At 39.3% G+C, this 24,771-nt stretch overlaps 1 protein-coding gene across 5 annotated transcripts in view; it reads left to right on the top strand.

Moving 5' to 3' along the window:
* fam13b (family with sequence similarity 13 member B) overlaps positions 1-24,289 on the top strand; it is a 32,851-nt gene extending 8,562 nt beyond the window's left edge. For 2 of the 5 annotated variants that reach the window (XM_060885130.1, XM_060885131.1), the window contains 20 exons: positions 185-362; positions 510-651; positions 4,834-4,949; positions 11,966-12,007; positions 13,827-13,940; positions 14,101-14,206; positions 14,667-14,776; positions 15,140-15,194; positions 15,288-15,390; positions 15,957-16,022; positions 17,227-17,437; positions 17,549-17,687; positions 18,151-18,232; positions 18,514-18,657; positions 19,468-19,694; positions 20,027-20,110; positions 20,239-20,334; positions 20,679-20,962; positions 21,706-21,807; positions 22,116-24,289. In XM_060885130.1, coding sequence (XP_060741113.1) covers positions 185-362; positions 510-651; positions 4,834-4,949; positions 11,966-12,007; positions 13,827-13,940; positions 14,101-14,206; positions 14,667-14,776; positions 15,140-15,194; positions 15,288-15,390; positions 15,957-16,022; positions 17,227-17,437; positions 17,549-17,687; positions 18,151-18,232; positions 18,514-18,657; positions 19,468-19,694; positions 20,027-20,110; positions 20,239-20,334; positions 20,679-20,962; positions 21,706-21,807; positions 22,116-22,239 — 2,525 coding nt within the window. In that variant the 3' untranslated portion in view covers positions 22,240-24,289. The remainder of the gene's footprint in view (positions 1-184; positions 363-509; positions 652-4,833; positions 4,950-11,965; positions 12,008-13,826; positions 13,941-14,100; positions 14,207-14,666; positions 14,777-15,139; positions 15,195-15,287; positions 15,391-15,956; positions 16,023-17,226; positions 17,438-17,548; positions 17,688-18,150; positions 18,233-18,513; positions 18,658-19,467; positions 19,695-20,026; positions 20,111-20,238; positions 20,335-20,678; positions 20,963-21,705; positions 21,808-22,115) is intronic. The other 3 variants (XM_060885132.1, XM_060885133.1, XM_060885134.1) reach the window with 3 other exon arrangements.
* The last annotated feature ends 482 nt before the right edge of the window (positions 24,290-24,771 follow it).

The raw sequence follows: 24,771 nt of genomic DNA, 5'->3' as shown, positions 1-24,771 counted from the left end.
GAAAAGTCAGCTAAGAAAAATACAGTATTTGAGCATTTTCTCTATCTATGCATCTTTGTGTATTTGCTACTGTATCTATCTGCGTGTCAATCTTGCATGCAACAGTAACACCCTTTCCTTCATATGCTCATTGCAGCCTTGTTTATCTCACACACATTGCTGACTGTGTTTTGGCCAATTTTAGAATACAGCGGTGAGGACGAGTTGGCGAGAAACATGAAATACGTCTTGCAGCAGCTTCCCCAGGTCAACTACAGCTTGCTGCGCTTTTTATGCCGCTTCCTCTCCAACGTGGCTTCTCTTCAGGAGGACAGCTGGAGCATCAGCACCCTCGCTGCTGTCTTTGGTCCCGACATCTTTCAGTAAGACACTACATGTTCGTGCTAGACGTGACTGATTTTACATCCAAAATAAATGCTTACCTTTAGGTGTCATTCAGTGTTGAATTGTTGTCTAATTTTTGTGTTCACCGAGTTCTGAATGCTTCAACACTTTTCTGTGGTCTGCAGCTTAGATACAGAAGTGGAGGAGCTGAGGGAGCAAGAGTCAGTGAGCCGCATTCTGGCCGAGCTGCTTGAGAACTGGGAGGAATTCTTCGACACTGAGGATGATCTTTCCACTTCTAATGACTACAGCTCCATTAGCGAACAGGTACCCATACCTGGCCACTCTGTCATCATGTCAACAAACATGTATTTTTACATTCTTATCTTATCTATGGCAGTTCAACTTTATCTTTTATTCACACTGAGAGTTATCAGGATATAATATAATTAGATGAAATCATGGAATTGCCTTTATAATGTTTTGTTATTTTGTTTTGTAGCCACCCAAACATTGAACATCTGCATAACTGTCAAAACCGTTTGAGACATTGTAAATACACAAAAATAAAACTGGGAACGATACAAAAAATGTTCTTTATATTTAAATCACTAATGCAATTAAATATTATGCAGTTTTAGGCTGTAGGTTGTAGTCATTTTTAGGCTGAGCTAATAACCACAGAGAAACTTGCTTGTCCCTCTCTAATTTTATTGCTGTCCAGACGAACAAGATTTATCACAGAGGAGACATGAAAGTGGTATTAAACACTTCATCCAGAGACAATAATCTTGTCCAGATCTGGCTTAAGGATATATTAGATTGATGTGCTTATTTCACTGCAGACTTTTACAAGAGCTGTGTTCCACCACTGTGACAGAAAAGCAGTTATGCTTTATGTTTCTTTCAGTGGTTTCAAAGTTTGTTAGTTATATGGAGCCCACTTTGCTTCTTGCTTCCTTACATAAGGAAACCTAACTTGTGTCCATCTCATGCGTAAATCCTGCAGTCCACACATTCATTCCCATGTGAAATGGTATTTGTTATAGTCTGGCAATTATCTTTTGGACATTGAAACTGAAACATACAGGTCTTGTTTTCATAAAGAACCCTAATTTGAGTTAATTGAACTAGGCTATACCCATGCAAACACTACAAACACTCTTCTACTTGTGAGGAGTCCAAATACAAATGAGCTGAGATTTCTCCTATTGAGTGCGAGATATATGAGATTGCACAGGCTGGGGAAGCAAAGGGAAGACATTTGTAACCAAAACATTGGTTGAGCCTTCCAGCTTGCCAGAGCTGCATCAGGTTTCAGATGAAAATAAATATAGATCTGAATCACTAGCATCTTTCTTTTCCCATTTAGTGCAATCCATCTTCATTAGTACCATTTTCCCCACTTCTCATTGCTAATTTATCACATTTTTAAGAATTTTCCTTTTACAATTACAGTTCATTTGATTTTACCCATCCTGAGATTGAGATCAATTGAGATAACAATTCAAGTCCATGGTATTATTGCTGGCATTAATTAATTAATTGAAAGAGTAGAAGCAACAGTAGGTTATGATCTCCTATGTCATGTGGTCTGGAGAAGGGGTGGAATATGAAAAAAACAGTCCCATCAGTTCTGCCACAGTTTTCATTTGGCTAGTTAATTGAATTAATATATCTTTAGTGCAAGCCTATTTTAGGGCTCTAGTATAGAGGGTGGTTCAGGGTGGATCTGAGTTTAGTTAGTTGTGTAAATAAAACCCAGCAGGTGATTATTATTATGGCTGTTTTGGATGTTGCCAAGAATGTATTTGGAGGTTTTTAATCATTTTCTTTATTAAAAGCTTCAGACATCATGCTGGAAAAAAAGACTTTCAAGTTCCAAAGGCTTGTCTTATAATTACGGTGGAATATCTGTTGTGCCTTGTCCTCTTTGAGGCACTAATTTCATGTCTGGACTGGGACGGATGTATTGGGTGTTTCTAAGGATAACCATCCATAAGACCTCCATTTCTACACATCGTTCTACACAATATCTCTTCCAAGCTGAAAGAATTGCCAAAGGCCAGGTGTTTTTGGTCTTCACATTCTTAAAGCTTCCCACTTGTCTTGTGTGGGTAAACAAACTGTGCCAACATAGAGAGAGCTCATTTGTCAGTGCAGCTGAAACGTTCCACCTATGTGCACAGACAGCAGTGTGTGTGCTCATCTATTCTACAGAGAATGAGAGTACAGACTTCATGCGTGTCTGTGATCGTCTACACTTAATAGCCGTTCATTAATCATTGCAACTGCTAATTAGACAACCACTCTGTTCTCTGCACGTTTTATTGCATATGTCGCGTAATTAGAAAGTTCTGCCTATTAACCAAGCCTCTAGGGACACAACAAAGGTCTGTTCTGTTCGTACTTCAGCTGCTTGCATGAAACCACACCCAATTACACGGAAGGACATATCCTGAATTTGGACAATTGTCTTAGGTTTAGAGCTGTTCACACACGTGACACAGGTATCACATGTAACCCAACTGGTCTCTTCTGTATAAATGGAATTTGAATAGAATACTGTTGTTTAGGGATATGATTTAATGTGGCAACTGCCAGTGATTGCTTGTTGTTGTTGTTTTTAGCTAAATGTTTTTGAACAATCATAGAATAATTTAATGCATATTTGACCAAAATAATCAAAAACACTAATGTATCATCATCATCTTCTACATCCATTTAGATATCAGAGATTAGTGTGCGTACTGTTGGCAAGCAGCGAGACACAAAACATGAATCTTGACCTTTTGAAATCTGTGTAGGCCATGAGAATAAAACATACTCATTTGGAATTATTATAATCAACAAAAAAATGTGACGGCCAAATTTACTGTATCTACTGTGATTAGATGTGTGTTAAAGGTATTTGTTTACTGCTTTATTTGTTTACAGGTTTTGTCTCTGTCGCTCTGTGATATTAATCTGATCAGTTTAATAAACCAGAAAGGTTTAAAGGTGTTTCATTTATGATTCTTAATAGCCTTTGATGGTTGTCACATGTCAGAATTTAGTATTTGGAAAATCTGTATTGTTAGCTATTAGAGTAGTGCTTTTCTATGCTTTCTATCTTTTCTATGATAAAGTTTTTTTTCCTGGGAAAATCATTCTATTTTAGCCCCATTTCAGGGATGAAAGAGAGAATGAGTTGTGTGTCATCAGTATGATATGAACTTAGTGAAAAATACAAGCGGGCTAAGCATTGAGCCTTGTGGGACGTCAGTAGAGTCTAAGGAAGTGGTGACCTGCTGAATAAAATACAAAAGCATCAAAACCAGTGGTAGCCTTGAGAGTAGCAGTACTCATACTGTCCCCACTTACCATTTGATAATGCAAATTAAATAGCTTTATCATCTTCCAGCCTTGCACTGCATAAATCTCAGCTCATCATGGGTGTACATGACACAGGGAATAGAGATGTTCATTTATGGTATAGAGGATGAAACCAGACTATTTTTACTGGCTTGCTTTTTTCTGACTGTACCTACTACTAAAGTCAAAGAGGAAACAGTGGCAGTTCTGGTAAACATGTATTTGCATTTATGGCCTATGCATTTACATTTATGTCGTAACCATCTAGACATGTGTTGGGAAGTATAAATGGTCTAATTAGTTCCCTGCAGAAGCACATAAATTTGTTAAACAAAGTGCAGCCTGGGCAACAGTTTTTGTTTTGGGCTGAATCGAGTAGTGAGACGAGGAATCTCTAGGTCACTCAGCCTTCACATGGTGAATAAACACTGCAAGTGCTTAACACTCTTACTATTGCGTTAATGGGATAATGGCTCTAAGCTTAGAGAGAAGTGTAAAGATCTCGAGCCTGAGCACAGCCATTGCTCGCACAGCATATGACTCATATCTGCATACATGATGAGTAGCAACCGCACCCAGCCAATCAGAAACTGCCGGTGTGGTTACCATGGCAATGTGGCAGTAACACTGCAGCAGATGTAGAGGACGTTTGGGATTCAAAGCAGTGCTGCAGGCATTGTGTAGACCATAGGGCTTCAGGTTACATGTACATAAAAGGCTTTTCACTTTACTATAATGACAGTTTTTATTAGTTTGTCATCATCTTGCATCAACTTGAATACTTGCATTCATCAGCAATAGTGTGTTTTAGAGGTTATATAACTCTGCAGTATATCATGTCCTGTACTGAATCATATTCAGTCTACTTTAAGAAGCTTTTATAATGACAAACCTTTGCCATCTTTAAATGATTTGCATATTATATCTAGATTGGCATCTACATTTAGCCTTATTTACATATGCATAGAACCTCACACAGAATGTACTGCAATACAAAAACACAATACAGCACGATAAAATGAAGTTAAAAAATTTTTGACTGTTATTTTGTGTCTGAAAGACCTTGACTTGCAAGATGTCATGAAAGATCCTCACATGTTTGTTAAATGACAGCTGATGGGATCCAGCTCTGAAATGTTTCCCTTCATGTTTCAGATCACTGAGCTTCTGGAAGATGAGAAGATAGACGTGTGTGAGGAGCTTCTGCAGGATAGCGAGGACGGTCCTTCTTCACTCTCCCCCCAACACACCAGTGTCACCCCTTCTTCTAGGTGGGTGACCATTTCATTTCTAGCTTTTTAAGAATTGGTTTTAGTGGATAGACTGTTTTATTATTATTATCATTATTATTTTTATTAATTTTAGTATTTTATTTGTTCGAAAAAGTTCATTTAATGAACCTGACTTAATGTGGCTGTCTTGTCTGCTTTTGATGTTAGATATAACCGTAAATAACCATAACCATTTTAGGTGACATGCGAGAAATTATAGGAATGATTGTGTCATTCTGTTTCTACCCTTTGTGTAATAACATAACAAATGTAAAAAATGTAAAAAGATGTGAGCTGGCGGTGATTCTTCTATCACAATACTGAAAAGTGACAGAAGTACAAGTGAAACTTATTATGTTTCCACACACTCGAATCAGGAAACTCATACATTAATATTCAGTTGAACTTTTTAGCGAAATTGCAGAGGATTTTCAACCTAACCAGACATTAAAAACTAAAATACAAGAGACTGTGCAGTGCAATGTTATTTTACTCTGTGCATGAGTGCACTTGGTATCCTGTTGAGAATATTGTTATTCTTTATGTAGGACATTAATTGAAGTAAATAGGAAGACACTTGGGATTTGGTCTGCACTATTTTGAGCTCCACATCAGCTGGTACCTGGGCAACAAGCATGACTAAATTCAGCAGGGGTACTTGAGTAAAGCATGGATTTGGAGGATCATGGCTAATCTGCTGAGTCATTGTTTAGTGGTAAAGCGCCGTTAGTGTATTGTGGCACAGATTTGTGGAAGTCATCACAAGTCAGTGGAAGACATCCCTGTGTTGTCACATTGTCCTGTCAGCCTCCCAGCCCATTGTGAGACACTGCACCAAAAACAGATTCTGTGTTTTAGCTGGGTTGCTTTTCATTTTAAATGACACAGTTTGACAGAATTTATGTTTGCAGAAGACACCATGTAAACATCATTGTGCTTGTAAAATTGAGCTGTTGCCATTGCTGGTTTTGTGGGCGTTCTTTGTTTCTCCCACCAAAGCTCCCGTGATCCCTGCTAGGCTAAAAAGGGTAGTGTCTTGTTTGAAGAAGAGAATTAAGCCTGGAGGTCAAAACCAGAACAGATCTATTGGCTCACAGTCTGAGCAGTGATCCTCCCCATCTGTTCTAGCTTTGATGCAAGGTGAGCAGTCAGGGACTTTATAGTATTGCTCTAGCCTGCCGTGTCCTAAATGCTAGTGTTTCATGCTGGGGAAATGCTGCTAAATCATTAAAGGCAGGGGCACGAGGGGCCTGTTTGAACAGGGAAAATGTACAGTGCATGTTTACATGCGTTTTAGGCACGCGTGTCTGTTTTCATAGACATGCTTCACATTTTTAAAATACTGTGTGCTCTGGACGCCAGTCGCAGTCAGTATATTTATGAGTGTCAGTACCCTCGTATTCTTTCCACGGGTAGCCAAAGTGATAAACATGAAAAACACATGGTGTGGTTTCACCACCTAGTGCAAGACAGAGATGGTTTACTAATAGTCATTTTAAACAATCACTATTATCTTGGGTAGGTCTGAAATCATGTGTCAAGTATTTCATTAAATTTTTTGAATAGAAATCTGATTGGTTGTGCATTAGCATTGGAAATGTCAGTACATTACATGGTATGATACAAGTGATAATAGACAAATTATAAAGTACGATACACCATTAGTGTTTTAGACATTGGGAATCGATTATCAAGCTGCATAAAAACAAGTAAAAACAAATAAAAACAAGTCCAAAATTGGTTGTGGTTCATGAATATCTAGTTAGTCCTAAGAAAGTTTATATCCTAAAGAGCTCTTGGGTTTACATACGTTTATGGATAAGGAGACTTGTTAATGTGAACCTAGATTTTTAGGCTTCAGATTGTATAACTGATGTTACTGCAACTTTATATATCATTTAAGTTTAAATATCTTATTTTAATTGCATGCTCGGACTTGAAAAAACTGACACCCTATGCTGAGCTACATTAAATTAAGATCTAGTGAACTCCACTCTCGGATAAGCGGTAGAAAAGAACTCCACTCTTCTGACGCACATCACTGTGGGGTGTTTTTTATTTCACTGTCACCATTTATTGAGGTTTGTGGTTGAAATAAACGTAAATCTGCTTTGGCATGAACATGCCTAGTAACTTACAGAACCTTGCCATTTCTTATGATCAGCTGCGAACATGGAGGATCAGACCTTGGCAAAAGTTTAGTAAATCGGATATGTTAATGAGCCCATTATCATTTAGTTCAAAGTTTAAACATCGATTAATACATAGTGACTTCTTATAATACAAACAAATGTCTATCTGAGTCAGACATTGCTATAAAGTCTAATAGTGCATTCTTAAGTCATTTCTTAAGGTGCACTAGGTTGACTACAGATTTTTATTGTAACAGAGTTTGTCCATTATTTAAAAAAAAAAAAAAAAAATCTGAATTTCATTACTAATTTATTCATTTAGTGCCAGGGTGTAGGTTTCCACAGATATCCCCAGCCAGCAGGTCAGAGCATATTACAGGTATGTGTGTGGTATACATTTTGTGTTAGATGATTTGCTCATGTATTATTTAGAAGACTCACCAGACATCATTAGGCAAAATACCGCATGAAACCTAAGAACTCTGGTTTGTTGCTTGCATGACTCAAAGTATTTACAAAGACTCATGAGGCAGTAAATACAAGACCGAGTTTGAGTTACTGTCATGCTTTGACAAATAAGTGGCAGGACAGGCCCGAGTTGTTTGTGTCGCATTCCTGTAGCTCTTCCAGTTTGAATCTGACAGGCCGACACTGTTCAAAGCTAAATTTAAACCCCACCATATATCCTTTTCACCAGCTATGGAAAGTATTTTTCAACTGCCCCTGAAATAAATGTTCGTGTTCTTGAACTACAATGTTGCTGGTGGTCAGGCAGAGGAGTGTGAACAGCATGTTTTGACGTTGGACTCGGTGGGAGGTGGAGCAGTTGCTCTCGTCTCAATCCAGATCCAACCGATCTTCCAGTTCTTCAAGTTTTTACATTAATTATATTGATAACAGAACTTACTTTACCTTGTTTATTACAGAACTGAATTATCACAAGAGAAAAGAATCAGAGAATCCTTGTCGAATAATTCTTTTATCCTTTCTCAAGTTTTGGCTCTAGCCTGGAAGACAGAAGGAGCCAAGATAAATACATATCAGATTAGCACGTCAGTCTAACTTCATGTTCGCAGAAGTGTCACCCGAGCTCTTTCCTGCTCCCCTCATCTTAGGCGCTAGAGGAAGTGAGTACACTATTTGTCTGCATGATCATGTGTTGAGGACATCCACAACACATTCAGAAGGCATGTGCATACATTTCTGCCTCCTGGTGTATCATTTTTATTGTCAGGCAGCAGAGCACAATCAATCACTATATTGGTGAATTTTTTTTTTTTTATTATTATTTCTTTTTTTGACACCTGTCCATTGCACCTAAATATGGTTCTTCCACAAATTTGGAGGTGCAGAATTGTTGTATAGAATTTTATTTCCCTTCTCCGAACCTAAGAGGCCTAAATCTGTTCAAGCATAAATGTGCCTCTGTGCACAAAGTAAAAAGGTTCAGGAAGACATGATTTGCCCTGGGTCACCAGGATGAACTTGAGTGGCCTGCTTGGGTTCTGACCCCAATACCACTGAACAACTGAAAGTGTCAAAGGTGTGTTTTTTTTTTTTTTTTTTTTTTTATTTAAATGCAAAAGATAATGAAAGAAGTGCTAGTTGAAGTGTTTACTGAATAAGTAGGTCTTCAATTATTAGGTATTATTATGTAGGTGTGATGGTCAGGTTCCTTCACATGGTGAATTTGTCTAGCTTACTGTATAGATGTGAAAACTACAAATTCTAGCATTTTAAAGTCCCATGTAATACTTTAAAGTCTAGTGAAAAGATTTTGTTTTGACTGTGAGACATTTTTGGATGACTGGTTACAAATTGACTTGATCCGGCTTATGTCTGTTTTGTTACGGCATGGATCTATCCATCAACTTGGAAGTGTAGCATTCACTATGTGAGGAAATCACATTTTAGCTACTTTTAGTCTTTTTTGTAAAGAAAAGTCAGAGTCGTTTCAACAGTCTGCTATATGCACAGTGACATCTTGGTTTATTTGAGTGACAGAACTCTTCCTCAGCCACAGTGAAACCTAAAATGTTTTTCAGTCAAACATATTCTGTGTGTTATTTAGAACACAGCCTGTGTGAGTATTTTAGAGAGTATTTGGTGCTTGATTGGTGTTAATCTATAACTGCTACCTTATCTGTTTATTTTGCCCTCCTTGTAAAATTGTTTGCATCAGTAGCTTTGTTGAGTTAAAGATAATTGGGTTGGTACAGGTTCAGGCAGAATTTTGCTTGTACATGCAGTCCCTTTTTTTCTTATACAATGACTTGTGCCAAGTCACCATTAGCTGTGATCTAGCTGAGGTTTAGAATAATCTGATCCGAGAAGAATATATCTGGTACTAAAGAAATGGACCTTGTTTGGGGGATGTATCAGCATGAGATTTCCTCAGAGGAGGAGGTGTTAGATTCTCTCAGAGCTATACAAGCACAATCCAGTAAGGGGCAAAGGAGAAGTGCACCAGGATGCCAAGGGAGTGTGACAGGTGCTGGGCTGTTTGTCTGTCTGAGATCTGCTGTGTGTGTGTGTGAGTGTGAGGAGAGATTTACACAGCGAGTTGAGTGGAAGAGTTTATTATAAGGCCCTCCTCTGCAGGTTTTGTATTGGTTCAGCCGGCTGCTGGTTGCACTGCGTCACACAGCCTTGTATTTGAGCAAGGGTCCAGCTTGTTTACTGCAGCACTTCTCAACAGAGTGCCGAGCCCTTCACACACAGCGCAGATCGTAGGCCGCATGATGAGCGCCGGCAGCCTGTGCTTGCTCTTTGACCTGCTTATACAGACTTTATCTCCTCAAAGCGCCCAGTCGGGATAACCAAGTGCCCCAACTGGAAACACGGCAAAAACGGCTCACTCACGCAACCCAGGCTGCCCAAAATGGCTTGTGAAGTTCTCCTACAAAGGTGATGTAGAGAGAGAGAGAGAGAGAGAGAGAGAGAGAGATATCTAAGGGCATGCTATCTTTCATAATGGCACTAAATTACTTGTGAAAGGTTTTGAAAATGGGTAGTGACCTGCTAATTCAGAGCCTTGTTCTCTGGAGTAGCACAATTGATACCGTATTGATATTGTATATCAGCAGTCTTATGTGTGTGTGTCTGTGTGAAATTTTTTTTTATATAATTATTTAAAATTAAATAATAATTTAATAATAAATTATTTAATTTTTTTTATTAATTAATAATTTAAAAAAACATTTCTAATTCATCCAGGAACCTTAAAGATGCTGAATCATGACCAGCTTCCACATTTGACAGCTTTGTTTTACACCTATTTGGTTAGCAGTGTGTAAGTGAGCTGTTGGCAGGCTAAAATGCCAAGTCAGAGGAAGTCTATTGTTTCTCTGTTCCCTTTTACTTCTACCTTTACAACTCATTTCTTTATCTAAAAATTGCTGAAATCATGCACATATTTGACCTCAAGGTGGTGTTTGACATTTCAGCAGTAAGAATTTAAAAAGGACGTGCTTGTTAGATTTATTTCAGTTTTGTCAGTCTGTCACTTAATGATTGAGGGGATTTTGTTTAGGCCAGTGCTTATGAGCTTTGCCCATGCCATTTTTCTTATTATCTAACTACATCAGTCAAGTTATTGCTTGATTTTTCTCTTTATCCTGGATGAAAATAGATGAGGAAGAATTCTGAGGTGCTTTTCTATAGAGAAATGTACCATATATGTCTAAAATAATAATAGTATATATGGTAGCTGTCTAAATTGTATTAATATAGTTTAAAACAAACACATGATTGTCAGTGATCACTGATTGCTTTGATTACTCAACAGGCTCACAGAAATTTATTTAACAATGCTTAATTATTTTGTTAAAACTGTATTCATGTTGTTTTAGTGAACACACAGACACAGGAAAAAATAGAATAGGCAAAGATAGCAGAATATGAGCACAGCACAGATCTGTGAGGACGTTTGCCCAGCAGCACAGTTCATTGTAGATGCTGGCATTGATCCAGACTGCACCATAGCGCTCAAATAGCTGGATGACTTGAAATTTCCTCTGTATATGGACGTGTGTATTTATGCCACTGTTGCTGGTTACACTGAACCACAATGTCATGGCAAGTTCTTCAAGCACCTGTTGTGTCAGTGTTGTTTTTTCTTCTACTCAGGCCATTAATCTGACATTAAGCAAAAGCTGGAACTCAGCATGTCATGTAAGCAGCATGCCAAAGGTTGTTTATAAGATGGAGTGGACTGCCAAATAACCCCACTCCCACACTTCCTGTTAGACACCATCTTCCTGGTCTGTGCACTGTAAAAATGTCACTTCCAAGGAAGGACAAAATATACTGCATGTCCTGCCCCTGGTGGCAAAAGAAGGAAGGGCTTCAGGCTGTCAGTAGACGGGTCTGGAGCACTGTGTTTCAAGGTTATGCCTACATAGCACTTCAAGAACCCGCCTAAACACAACAAAAAGTCTGTATACACCTACATTTATACAGCAAGGCTTTGTTACATCCCCTGAATGGTTAAGCTTCCATTTGTTAGCTAAAACTTTGAATGTAAACATTTCTCAGGACTTGATCACTGATTGATTATCAGTATTGGAGCGATTCGTAACGGACAAAATGGAGCAATAGATTCACTTTCCTTAATCATAATTCTAATGTTAGCAAAGTTAGCTGACATTATAAACTTGTATGGCTTCATTTTACTAAATCAAGGCTGATCATTAAAAAAATGTCTGCAACTTTATTTGCCAAGTCAGTTTGTGGTAAAAAATTCAACTGTCTAGGAGTTGTTTAAACTGTCTAGGAGTCGAAACCACTGCGTTCTCTAACTAATACTTAGTTAAGTCTTGATGCCAGATAAGGTCAATGGCTGTGAAAGTGTCCTAACGTTACCTTCCTTTTCTTTCTTTCCAGCTCACACATCACTTCCATCAGCATTCATCCAAGATCTGCAGAGTAAGTGCTCAAGCATCCTCTTTTCCACTACAAATCTGCTTGTTTATTTCAGTTCAAAGTAATGTGAGGCAAGCAGCATTCAATATGCTTTGCACTTTTTAACCACCGGTCATATCCACGTATTCATGATTTATATTCTTTGTTTTCTAATGTAAACCCTAACAATTGTACAGTAGTAATAGTAGTGATGTCATAAACACTCCTGCAAGGTGGATAGAGAGGAAGATAAAGCTTAACAAATCCCATCATTGCCCTTAACCTATTTAAGGCTAAGGCTTGCAGACGTGCTCCCTGAGAGAGAACAGAGAGTCTCTCAGAGCAGTAATGGAAACCAAAACCCAGCACTTCTAAATTATTCCCAATTACGTATATATTTTGCGGTCTTACAATAGCTCAGCATGAATAGGGTAAGTCAGAACCACGAGTCTATTGCAGCAGTATGAAGTGTGATAGGAGGAGAATGGTTAAAGAGTACAGACTAGTGGGTGCGTCCTTTTCTGGTTGTCCAGATGTTTTATTTGTTAGCTAATATCATGCTGTGAGTGCATAGCAACAAAACCGAATAGTTTAAAGAGCTTGGATTAACAGGAAACTTGCCACTTTTCCAGGGTCTTATTACTGATTCCACTGGCCTGTACTGTCAAAGCATTGATCTATCGGCTATTGCTCTATTATATAGCCTTAGCATATATTCAGAATAACTTCATGGAAAATGAAGAGGAATATATTTATGAACAAATATTTCAGGATGCTTTGGCCAAAGCCCAAGACTTTTAGCGATTACTATACCAGCACAGACAATAAATAAGTAAAGTAAGAGAGATGAGTAAGGATTTATGCTGTGGTGTTTGGAACGCAGGGTGTCAGAGTGGCCCAGCTGGCCCAGTTGTATACGTGGGAGCCCTGAGCTTTCGGAATCCCAGTCTAAACTTCATGCCACAGCTGTGCAAGCCATTGCTGTACAAGTATGTACAGTATGGCCTTCAAATGCTTGACTATAGCATATATTGGCTATAAACTTTGTCAAAGTGTACTCATGCCCCAAATACCTTCATTGCAGACCTTAGTGGATTGAGGTGCTTAAGATGGTGGGTTATTTTTCAGCACTCAAGGCAGTGCACTCGGGGCTGCTTCCTCCCTGTAAGAAAATAGCTAAACTCCACTTTTCAGCTCTAAATGGGTCACACAATATCAGACAGCTCAGGAACTGAATGTACTGGCCTAAATGTAAAACTGTTTGCTTTACAGATAACGACAATCCATATCAGTGGACGATTGATATTATAATTATCATATTCCCATTTTAATTATGCAATTTTTGAAATGTTCTCCATAAATGACCTTGGTTTCACATAAGGCCAGTAGGGTGAAATATATATGTCCGTTTGTGCAATACAAACACATTGTGATCTTTGGCAAATAGCTGTTGAACAAGACAAATAAAACACTTGCTGAAATACTCATCAACAAGAAGTACCAAAGATGTCTTGAACCAAAGAAACTTGCCAAGGATTTGTAATATTAATTCATCAAAGAATGATACATCTTACATTTGATTTGATTCTAGTTTTTGTTTTGGGATGCTGGCAAAACAAGTTAGTTCCTGTTATACCATTGTTCTAACACCTAACAAAAGGCAGCTTGTTCCCTTATCTTCCTCTATTTTGTTAACATCCACCTGCAAGCTATTGTGTTATCTGCTACTATCTGTGTTGTGGTGTTATCAAAATGTTATCAACACCTTCTGACCAGTTAGAACATAGTGTCCAGCATTGCTTAAGTATAAATATTTAAGTAATAAAAATTTGTTTGTCCTCAGTATCCTCCAGAGAACCATTCGAGCTGCAGTGGAGCAGCATTTACTGGATCTGCAGAACTCTATAGATCAAGATTTCTATGAGAACCAAGGCACATCCTGCCAAGCTGGCCTGAGGTCAGTGTATACATCCACACACAGTTTTAGCACGCTCTAACAAACTCTTTTCTATGTATACAAAACCTGGAGTGTATGAGTTATGAGCTATATAGGCATTAAGCTGTGCTTATCTCAGGTTTCTGATATGTGTTTGACCCTGACATGCTGGTCTCCGCAGGGTGTGTACAAGTGAAAAGACTGCAGAAGAGCATGGAGGGGAAGAGAAGACTCATGCTGGATTGCCTGCTTCTGCAGACTCCAACCAGTATCTGGAAGATGAAGAGGTTTGTCAATGTGTGTGTTTGTGTGTGTGTCCATTATTAAACCACAGACCATTCTCAGAGCAAAACTATAGTAAGGCACTCAGATCTGTGTAAGAACTCAAGATAGCTCAAGTCTGTTGCACTTTGGCCTTGATCTCACCAGTACAAAAACAAAGTTTTATACTTAAGTACAAAACAAAGTTGTTAATCATGCTGACCTCCAGTACAGAGAACATGAAAAATGCCACAAGACCTTTTCTTATCACTAGTTAACCTTGAGAGGATTTAGGACTCTTGCGTTGTTTTGTGCTGCAGCCTTGTGTTTTTAAAGTAATGTTAAAAAGTTCTGCGTCCTGTTTGTGTACACCCACATAAAGTCAACCAAGCATTATGATCTTGTTATTGCTAAAATGCTTGCATAAACTTTTACATTAATGTCTTGTTTATACATACAACAGAATCCTATTTCTTTTTTCCCCAGGCATTTCCAGATTCCCAGGCTAGTGCCCTTGTGCCAGAGGAAAATTTGAAAATGGACCTTGACACAGAAGCTCTTGTAGATGCTGAGAATAATATTAACACAACTCCAAGGTTAGTTTTGCAGTGTAAGCGTTATCAGTGTTAGAAAGCTTAGATTTAGATTTGACATGGATTTGTTTACTGAGGGCCTTATAACTTATAAAGAAATCTGTTATTAATTTTACTCTACCTTACATTTTGCACAAATACTATTAGTGTCAACATACATGTCCTGAAGTCCACATTCCAGGGCCCATTGTACATGTCTAAGGCCTGTAAAGTGAAGTTTTCCAATTTTCCCTTATTACACATTATTTTAATTTGTCTATGTGAATCTCTTATAACTTTGTTTATATTCCAACTATAGAAGCATATTAACAGACCTCAATGTGACTGTTTTAACTCTTTCCAACCATGTTGTCATTCATCACACAGGCGACAAATGTACCCTGAGTGTGAGCACATGGAACAGAATCAAGTTGCCACCTGTGTGAGTATAACTGCTGAAGCTTAACACTGATGCTGACTCTTGGCTCAAAAGCTAAACTGATGCAATTCTTTTTTTTTTTTTTTTTTTTTAAAGGAGCCTGCTGCAGAAGTGTGTGATCTGAATGCCAACACAGAAAGCAGAGAGCAGCCCAACCTAGTGGCCCGTCAACTTCAATCCCACTCTGTCACCCTTGAAGGTAAACCTACTCGTGTTGTTCAGGAGTCATTTCTAACGTTCTGATCAGCTGATCATTTAAACGATAATAAAAAAAACAGGGTTTGATGCAAACACTGCACTTTTACAAATTCACTGCCACCACAAAGAGACTTGTCTTAAAGCATTTCCATTTACTCATGGTCATGCAATTATATCAACGTAATCTTGCTCTTCTGGCATATAAGCTGGTGACCCTGTGTTTTTAATACGTGACTTATAAGCAGGTAGAGAGGTTTAATAAATCAACTGTTAATGATGGTTAATAGGGGAAACCAATTTCTAATGGATTATTAACTGCCCTTAAAAATCTCCCTGTAAATGTATTTATTTTATTTATTTTTTTATTGCGCTCAGGGACAGTGTGCAAATACTGAAATTTGAAAACGAATTAGTCATCGCTCATTTTCACCTCAGCCATTACACCATATCGTTCTAAGATCCAGTGGTGATGGATGCCATAACATAAAGCTCACAATCAGCTCTCTCTCTCTCTCTCTCTCTCTCTCTTATTTTCTCTCCCTCTGTCCTTCATTCATGTCTGGTCAGCCTCATGCCCCTACACTTTCCCCCTCATAGACTTCACATGTTTGCACCTGCAGAGAGAAGGGCAGGGTAAGTATTGGCTTAGCCACTGTTATTGCCCATTGTTATGTTCTTTTTTATAACAAGCATCACTGCTAATCACCCCTTTGAGATCGTAACTAACTTGTGTCCCTTCACTCCCCTCACACCAATTAGTATGGCTGTCTCCCACTGGTCTTGATCTAGCCTCCGCAAGGGCAACAGCTTTCCCCTAATGATCAGCTAGCTCGGACATGGGAAGCGTTGAAGTTTCCATAGCAATGGGCCGCGCTCCAGTACATTCTCTTTATCTATAGAAACTCTTATAGGGCCTCTTTGGCTCTAGAGGTTGAAATCTCGCTCTGGATCCTGCAGGCCAGTGTGATCGTGTTCGCATGCTTTGCTGCACCCGATGCTACACAGCAGTAGTAAAGCTCTGTGTTGCAGTTGATTTAGAAGCTCTAAGCTTCCTCAAAATTTAACTTTTGCTGACTTTATGCTTATTTATTTATTTCCTTTTTACTTTTTAAGGGCATTTTCACAGAGACTTTAAGTGTGAAAATTGTTTTCATTCTCATGCACGATTCCAATAACCACTTATTTAAAAAAAAAAGATAGTCTGGGGTGATGAACTTGTGTGTGGTCTGCACCGTGTGTGAATAGCACGATAGTCATGTTACTTCTGCTTGTCATTCTACTTCACTGTTTTAAATTTAACTATGGCAAGGAAATGACAGAAAAAAACAGCTAGATATGATGATCATTTAAAACCCAGGTGACTTCAGCTCATACAAATGTTGAGTTAATTTTGCATATAAGTAAACAGCAAGGACTGAAAAGCTTTCTGAAAACTCTTGACAAATAATGAGAAAAAGTAAAGCCTATAAAATATGTATAATGTAAAACCTATATCATGTAACCTATATCTCTCATATGGACCTGGGTCATTCCTGGATCATGTGAATATGCCCTCATTGTGTGAGCCTGATTTTGTAATTCCCCTTCCAGCACCTGGTAACTATTTTTTCGGGTATCTGTTATGCAGTACAGTCGTCTGTTCAGCTGATTCCTTTGGTCCTTGGCGTGCTGTGCTGACCACATCCTTTACAAAATGCTTCATGATCGTCTTGCAGCAGATCCCTTAAGCCTCATTTGACCAAGGGTGTTGGGTGTTAATACTCAATTCCAAAGTGTGTGAATGATCTGAGATTGCAGTTTCATGTGAGGTGACCCTGCATGTGTGTGTGTGTTATAGATCCCGTTCCAGTGTTCATGTCATGGCAGGAGGAGAGTGAGTCTGGAGAAGCACAGTTGTCTCCACTGGCAGGCCGCATGTTGCAATTGCCTCTAGGGGAAGATGCGCAGCCTTTACTGGCACGTCACTATCTGGATTTCGGTCACACTCAGCGCTTCCTGCAGCAGGATTCTGACGCAGCATCTTCAAATAAAGCACTATCCTGTGGAAGGTGAAGAGATCCACGGACAACCCTCTCTATTTCGACGAGTTTAAAGTTTAGAACAGAAGTTTAGATTTACTGCAGCGTTGCTTATCTGTCTTTCCCTCCATTCTTTTCTAGGCCTCGCCGGGCCTCCTTTAGCTCCAAGGAGAGTGTAAAGGGAGACAGTGTCTGTCAGCAGCTCACCAAGAAACTCCAGAACCTCAAGAAAAAAATTAAGCAGTTTGAAGAGCAATTCGAAAAAGACAAGAACTACATGGTTGGGACTGCTACTCTTTCATTTCCCCCTAAGCCTTTATCTAACTACATAGGCATGTGGAATTTGTTTGAGTTTAACAGGCAAATAACTCTGACAGATCTTCCTTTATTTGTAAAAGAATGGACAATGTGTTCACTTGAACCTTATAGTGAAAAATTGAGTTCAGTTCTTTCTGGCTTTAAAATACGATTATGAAACCTAAAGTGAAAATCTGTGATTAATTCAGCATATCAGGTGGAACTGAGACACTTTTGGTGTTTATTATGGTAACAAGCATCATATTTCTTTAAACTGTAAAGCTAAACAGTGTTTGTTGTTTGCCCTAAAAATTGCACCTTGACTTCCATAACAAGTGAGTTTTAAGTCAGCAAGCTTTCATTTATCATACTCTACAGATGCAGTTCTTTAAATGTCGCCAACCATCTCTGATCATTCGAAACTTATTTATGTCTTTTATTTCCAGCCATCGCATGCTGACAAGGCAGCTAATCCCAAAGTCCTGAAGTGGATGACCGACCTCACCAAAATCCGTAAACAGCTTAAAGGTAAGCCCTGAGTGAGTGACTAGCGGGGGTGCCTGGGTCTTAAGTTGGTCTTCAGTGATTAACATTAGCTTAGTAATGGACAGTGTGACCCTCAAAACAGAGCGGTCTCCCCATCACTGCTCCATGTCACATGGTACCCCCACCCACTCTCACATGTTGGTCGATTCTGATTGGCCGCCACCCTTTTCATTCTCCATTACCATGTGACGCCCCCTCAGAGGTGCACTGTCGAATAAGCTTTTCTCTCTCTTTAACTAAACACCCATGGATGACCTGATCAGCAGGACGACAGCACCTCTTACCCAAAGCTTCCCTGAGGCACCAGGCGGTGCTTCACTTGCACAGACGCCACTCCTCCGCTCTGAACACACCCTATTTTACACAGTCACGCCCCCTCACTGTCTCTAGACAGACAGCCCACTTCTGTAAGTACTCTGAAGCAGCAGTAAGTAGACATAAGAGCTATTTTGTGGTCCTCTCTCCTGTCCTCTTTCCTTGGTTTTGTCTGACTGCGGCCTTGTAGAACCATTCCCCCATGGGTGGACTCTGAGCCATATGTCGGGTTTTTAGTCCAGTGCAAAAAATGTTTTGTTGGGGTTTTTTTTGTGTGTGTGTTTTTTCGTTGTGTCCTTTTTAAAGGGAGGGGTGATTTATTGTCTCTGGCACCTCAATGATATTTTATAAGCAACCTGTTTTCTCTGTGCTGACTGCCTTTTTTTATATAAATGCCTAAAGAATATGGTGGATTTAATAACTTGCTCCACATTGTGTGGACATTCTGAAAAAAAAGTCGTGTTAAATGGCAAGAACAGATGAATTTGCACCATTTTTCCTTTTCCTCAGATAGTTTCTTTTTCCCCAGGTAGATGATCATCCAAGACATGTTTGTTGTTCAGCTTTGCTTCCTTGTTGTTGCACTGGAGAGAAAGAGAGAGAGAGAGAGAGAGAGACAAAATCTGTTTTAATTGAGACATTTTTTTACCAACTAGATGTGTAAATATTCATATTGGATGCGGTTTATGAAATTAGTTTTTATGAATAAAGCTTCAGTATTACAGCATATTAGCTTCAGTTCAAGCAAATGAAGCAAACGTTGAACAGCAAATGTATCTGAGCTGATCTTAACTGGATATAAAAACAAACAAAAGAACTATTGCATACTCTTTGGCACCCTAGTTCTGACCTCTGTGTCTGTCTTCCGGTTTGTGTGTGTGTCTGTGTGTGTGTTTGCGCAGATGCTAAACACAAGGCAGAGAGTGAGCTGACCCCACACACACGCCCACGCAGCAACACACTGCCGAAGAGCTTCGGCTCCACTTTGGAACACTCAACTACTGATGGCCTCTCTGAGAGAGATGGTGAGGGACGGGGGTGCCGGCCCACACGCGAAGAGACGCTCCAGCTCATTGAGCAACATCTAAGAACCAAGAGAGAGGAGGACGGATGGCCCGAGGACATCAGAGTCAGTACAGCTGTAGTGATACCTCTCACACAGCAGTAGTGTCAATCTCAAGTCCTCTATCAGTTTTAAATGTACTTTATCCTCTGTGGTTGAGCGTTTTATAAAAGATAACGAGGTTAATTTATCATGGTCTCATCCGAGGAACGCTGATCCAGACAACAGCACTAGCCTTTTGCTCACTTGTATTCTTTATGACTCCTACAGTTACAGGCATGATACTCTTTAGAAAGTTTTACAAAACGGATACTAAACAGTAAGAAATCTGACATTAGTATAGCAGGATAAAGTGTCTTTAATGAGGAAATTTACTGGATATTTGTTTCTCTGGACAGAAAACGACCAAGGAGCAGCTTGCTTGTGAGAAAACAGTGCTGCAAAAGAACTTACTGTATTACGAGGGGCTGCACGGCCGTCCTGTAAGTCTCAACTCCGTCACAGTTTTATATTCACATGCACTTTTTTCTTCTGTACATCTAAAAATTCCAAATAAGATCGGAGCAGTGCGCGCTCTCCAGGTCGCTGCTAATTTGTGTATAAATTGCAGGTCACACGTGAAGAACGCTTGATTGTCAAACCGCTGTATGACCGATACCGGCTGGTGAAACAGATGCTCACTCGTGTCAGCATCACGCCCATTATTGTAAGGCCTTCCTCGTTTTTAAAAATCATTGGTAATCTTTTGTATAGTCTGATATTATATTTAGATTTTAGATATACTTTCATGTATATTTGTGTCTGAGTAGGTGAAAGTGCAAATGACTTTCTGCCACGGACAAAAACAGAAATTTGAGTTTGTGCCAATTTTGCTTTAGTAGAGAAGACGTGTGATTTGAGCCTCATGTGAGTTCATTTTAAACAATTGTCCACCCCTCTTTTTTCCATAATTCATTATTTCTTTTTCCTCCCTTCCTTCCTCCCTCCCTCTCTTTCCTTTTTTTTGTCCTGTCCCCTTTCTTCTTTCTTCTCCTGTTTTCCTTCGTTCAGGCCTCGCCTTCCAGCAAGAGGCGCAATCAGACACTGCAGCCCATCATCGAGGGTGAGACCGCCCACTTCTGCGATGAGATCAAAGAGGAAGAGGAGGAAGAGGATGAGCAGGAAAGTGGAGGAATGCAGAGTGAGGAGTCAGAGGTCATTATCGCTTTGGACCCAGCAGCCCAACCCAGTTCCCAGCAGCCTTTGCCCGACAGCGTCCTGAGGCCTAAGATAGGTGAAAGCTCAGGGAAGATGACCCTTGACCTGCGTCTGTCCAGCTCTAACGCCTCCTCCATGTAAGTGTGATCGCCTGCACTGACCTCCTCTCTGCTCATAAACGACTCCACATCTAAACTCCAGCTTGAGTCATTCTGACCTTTACCACAGTTAATGCAGTGCGACCTGCCGCTTGTAGTGTTTAAACTGCTTAGCGCTGGCTTTGTACACCTGTTTACTTTAAGTGCACCTTTGTGTATGCACAGAGCTCATATTGTAATTGTCTGTATGAGGCAACCCTCTCACACGTACATCACGAGAAAACCTATTTAAAATGCTTGTAGGCTTAGTTGTTCACCTCAAAACCTCAAACTGTATCAGACTACAATCCTTTTAGATGAAAATGAGCAAGCAGTCACTGTTTATGCTTCCAGTTCACTTGGAAAAACCAAAATATGTACTGTAACTTCTACTTTTTATTTATAAGCATGCAAAGGTCATTTAAGCATCACCACAGTACCGCTGCTGTAATATTAGTACGACTGGTGTCCTGTGATACTGTAGTGTGGTTTATACAACAATCGTGTTAACAAAAAATAATATCTAGTAACAGACATTTCAGACATGATAAGGACAAATATTTTATTTTTGCTTAGTCAACAAAAACATGGGTAGAACATTGCCATGCAGTGCGTGGGCACGCGAACAGCCTGCAGCAAGTGTATTAACAGTTTTGTAGTGATCCACACAATGAAATGTATCTGAGACACTTGGAACATCTGAAATTAGTGGAGGTAAACTTAACTCCTCCTGCATCCCACAGGCCTGAGCTCCTGGAGCAACTGTGGAAGGCCAGAGCAGAGAAGAAGAAGCTGAGGAGGACCATTCGCGAGTTTGAAGAGGAGTTCTACAAGCAGAATGGAAGGTACAGACACATACTGAGCTAAACTGCTTCTCTGAGTTTGCACAGTTAGTAGCCATGACTAACCATGGCAACCTTTATGAGACGCATACATCCAAACACCCAAAGTCACACGCTGTCAAACACACTAATATTTCTCATGTGCACATAAACAATCAGATCTGGAGAAGAATAATAAGAAGTGGAGAGATTGGATCTTAATGCAGCTCCTGAAAAAAGGGCACTGCTGCAGTGTTTATTCAGACCGATGGTGTCAAAATGAAATAATCCACACAGCCGTTTCACTGACCAAGTCACTTCTCTTCCAATAGGAATGTACAGAAGGAGGACCGCATGCCCATGTTGGACGAGTACAAGGAGTATAAACGCATCAAAGCCAAACTGCGCCTGCTCGAGGTCCTTATTAACAAGCAGGACAGCTCCAAGTCCATCTAGAGTGCAGCATGTAGCGTCAGTACCACCACCGCAACACCACCAATCATCCACGTCTACATCCCATCACCTAACAACCAACTGCTTTCTCTTTCAGAGATCCAACAGTGGGAAGTTCTCTCTATCCCATGTTATATATATATAATATATATATAGTTTTAGTTTTACCTTCTTGATTTTGTTTGATCATAGCGAGAAATCCTCAGCATGAAGAGGGACACACTCGGCATTTGAGTCGTTTCATCAGAAGCACGTGTGGACAAGAACAGAACTTCCTACAACATCCAGCATCTTTCTTAAGACTTGTACTGTTTATTTAAACTGCGTCCCCAAACCCTGGGGACATGATACACTATTAATGTGTGTTCTGGACAGAATTGTGTGTCTGTATAAAAATCATACTCTACGTATGTCCACATTTCATCTAAAAGAAGTTACTAATATTATACTCTGAATGTTCGTGATGTTTTCTTTTATTAGCTACTCTCTAACACGATAAACAAAAGAATATGTTGGTGCTCTTATTTGTTTCTTTGTATTTACGCGCGTCTTCTCAGCAACCAGAGGGTTGATCAGACTGACCAGAGAATGGAACGTTAGATTTAAGCTTCTGCTCCTTTCTTGCCGTGTTTGAGTACTATATAACTAGGTGTGTATTTATTTATAGCATTTCTTCACTGTCGCTGATTCATATGTCTCTCGGTTTCGTGTATAAATAACAGATCACAGACTCATCGGGGAAATGAGTGCACTAAATATCTAATCTGAGGTTAGGAAAGATTATTTGTATCGTCAAGGTGTCATATTGTGCTCACTCATGTCACTCACTGTGGACGGTATCATTAAACTTGTGGTTAATCAGCCTGGCTAGTGTACGGTCAGGTGATGAAGCAGTGGTGTGTGTCCTCTAGTACAGTGCAGCTTTACTGAAATCCTGAGGAACTTCTCTGGGATGCTAACACTAATTTCACAGAAAGTGAGCAGCTGGAGCTAGTCATTAGTTCATCATTGACTCCAGTTAAAACCTACATTCCATCGACTTGACTCGCTCTTAAAGGACTGTAACGTGCTCAAGGACACCTGCTTTATCTTTCTGTTGACTTCACTTCATCATCATGGGCTTGTTGAGATTAGCTTTCCTTACCGGAGGACATTGTAGCTCAGTGGACTAATCACTGACCTGAAACTATAAGTTTTTTTTTTTTTTTATATATATATATATATATATATAAAATATTTCTCAGTTGGAAAAAAAAATCTTCAAACATTTATAGATGTCTAACTTGTATTGTGCTTTTCATGCTTGATCAAGCAGCTTGAAAGTGAGAAGCACTGCTGATGTATTTGCATTAAGCTCTGGGCATTAAGTGCAGCAACAATGGGCACTTGTAATGAGTCCAAGTCAAGAGGAGGTGTGTAGTGTGAGATGTTTTAGTGTGTACAGTCGTAGGGAGCAAACTTGCTCCGGAGAAGCACTAGATGTGAAACGGGGTAGTGGATGTGCTCGGCTTTTTCTCGAGTCACTCCGTGTTGTTGAAAGCAGGTAAAAAAAAAAATGGGATGTTTTTGCAAAAGGTGTCGAAGTTGGCGAATGTTATTTGCACAGCATTCTAAGAATGCAGCCCACTGTTTGTTTGTTTAAATTTGCTTGTACATTTAAGCACTAATTGTACCTGAAGGATGTTACTTTTTTATGCATGTTAAGCCCCTGTGTCACTTTTGCAACGGTCACTTGCAGTTATCATTTATTTTTTTTAACAAACGTTATTTTGTACTCATTTTTTAACCTTTACTTTCAACGATCCATCTTTACAGTGTAGTTGCCTGTATTATCTAAATGTCTGCTTGTTTTGTAAAAAAAAAAAAAAAAAAGAGAGAAAAAAAAAACATCAGTAGTGAGTTTGCATGGCAGATGTTTGTATTTCTATTTTTGTGCCATGAAAAAGAAGCAATAACGACGCATCAAGGTCTTTATCTGTGGAATGAAAGGACGTCTGCATCCGTGTGCATATAAAATAAATGGCTTGAGACTCTTTCATGCCTAAAAAGGAAACATGCTTTTCCATTTTTTTTATATTCTGCTTGTAAGAAATTCTTGTTAAAAAAAAAAAGGTTACAGGAAATAATTGTTACCAGCCTTCCAGAAATAAATAAGGTTTGTATAAGTATGTGAAATGCAGCAACAGAGGAAGAGGCATAGCAAAGTGTTTTGTCTCTGGTTCTCGAAGTGTGTGTGTGGTTCTAGGCTTCTGCTGACACCCAATGACACGTCACCTAAATGTTTTATGCAGTAAAAATTAAGTTGCAACAATAAGTTTAACAATAAGTGTATTTTACTAAATGTATATTTTTTGGACATTAGAACCGAAAGCATTTTAACTACATTAATAAAAAAGCATCAGTAGTGATGACTTGCATCATAGAAATTTTTGATCAGAAAGGGTTTTTTTTTTTTTTTATGCATAAACCCTTATAGAGTTTCACGTCGTCTTCACTCTACCTTCATGGCATGACAGACCTTTTTTTTTTTTTTTT

Source organism: Tachysurus vachellii, chromosome 13 (genome assembly GCF_030014155.1).
Source record: "Tachysurus vachellii isolate PV-2020 chromosome 13, HZAU_Pvac_v1, whole genome shotgun sequence".
In the NCBI taxonomy this organism is placed as follows: Eukaryota; Metazoa; Chordata; class Actinopteri; order Siluriformes; family Bagridae; genus Tachysurus; species Tachysurus vachellii.
Note: the sequence above shows the minus strand (reverse complement) of the source record. Positions and strands in the feature narration are given on the sequence as shown.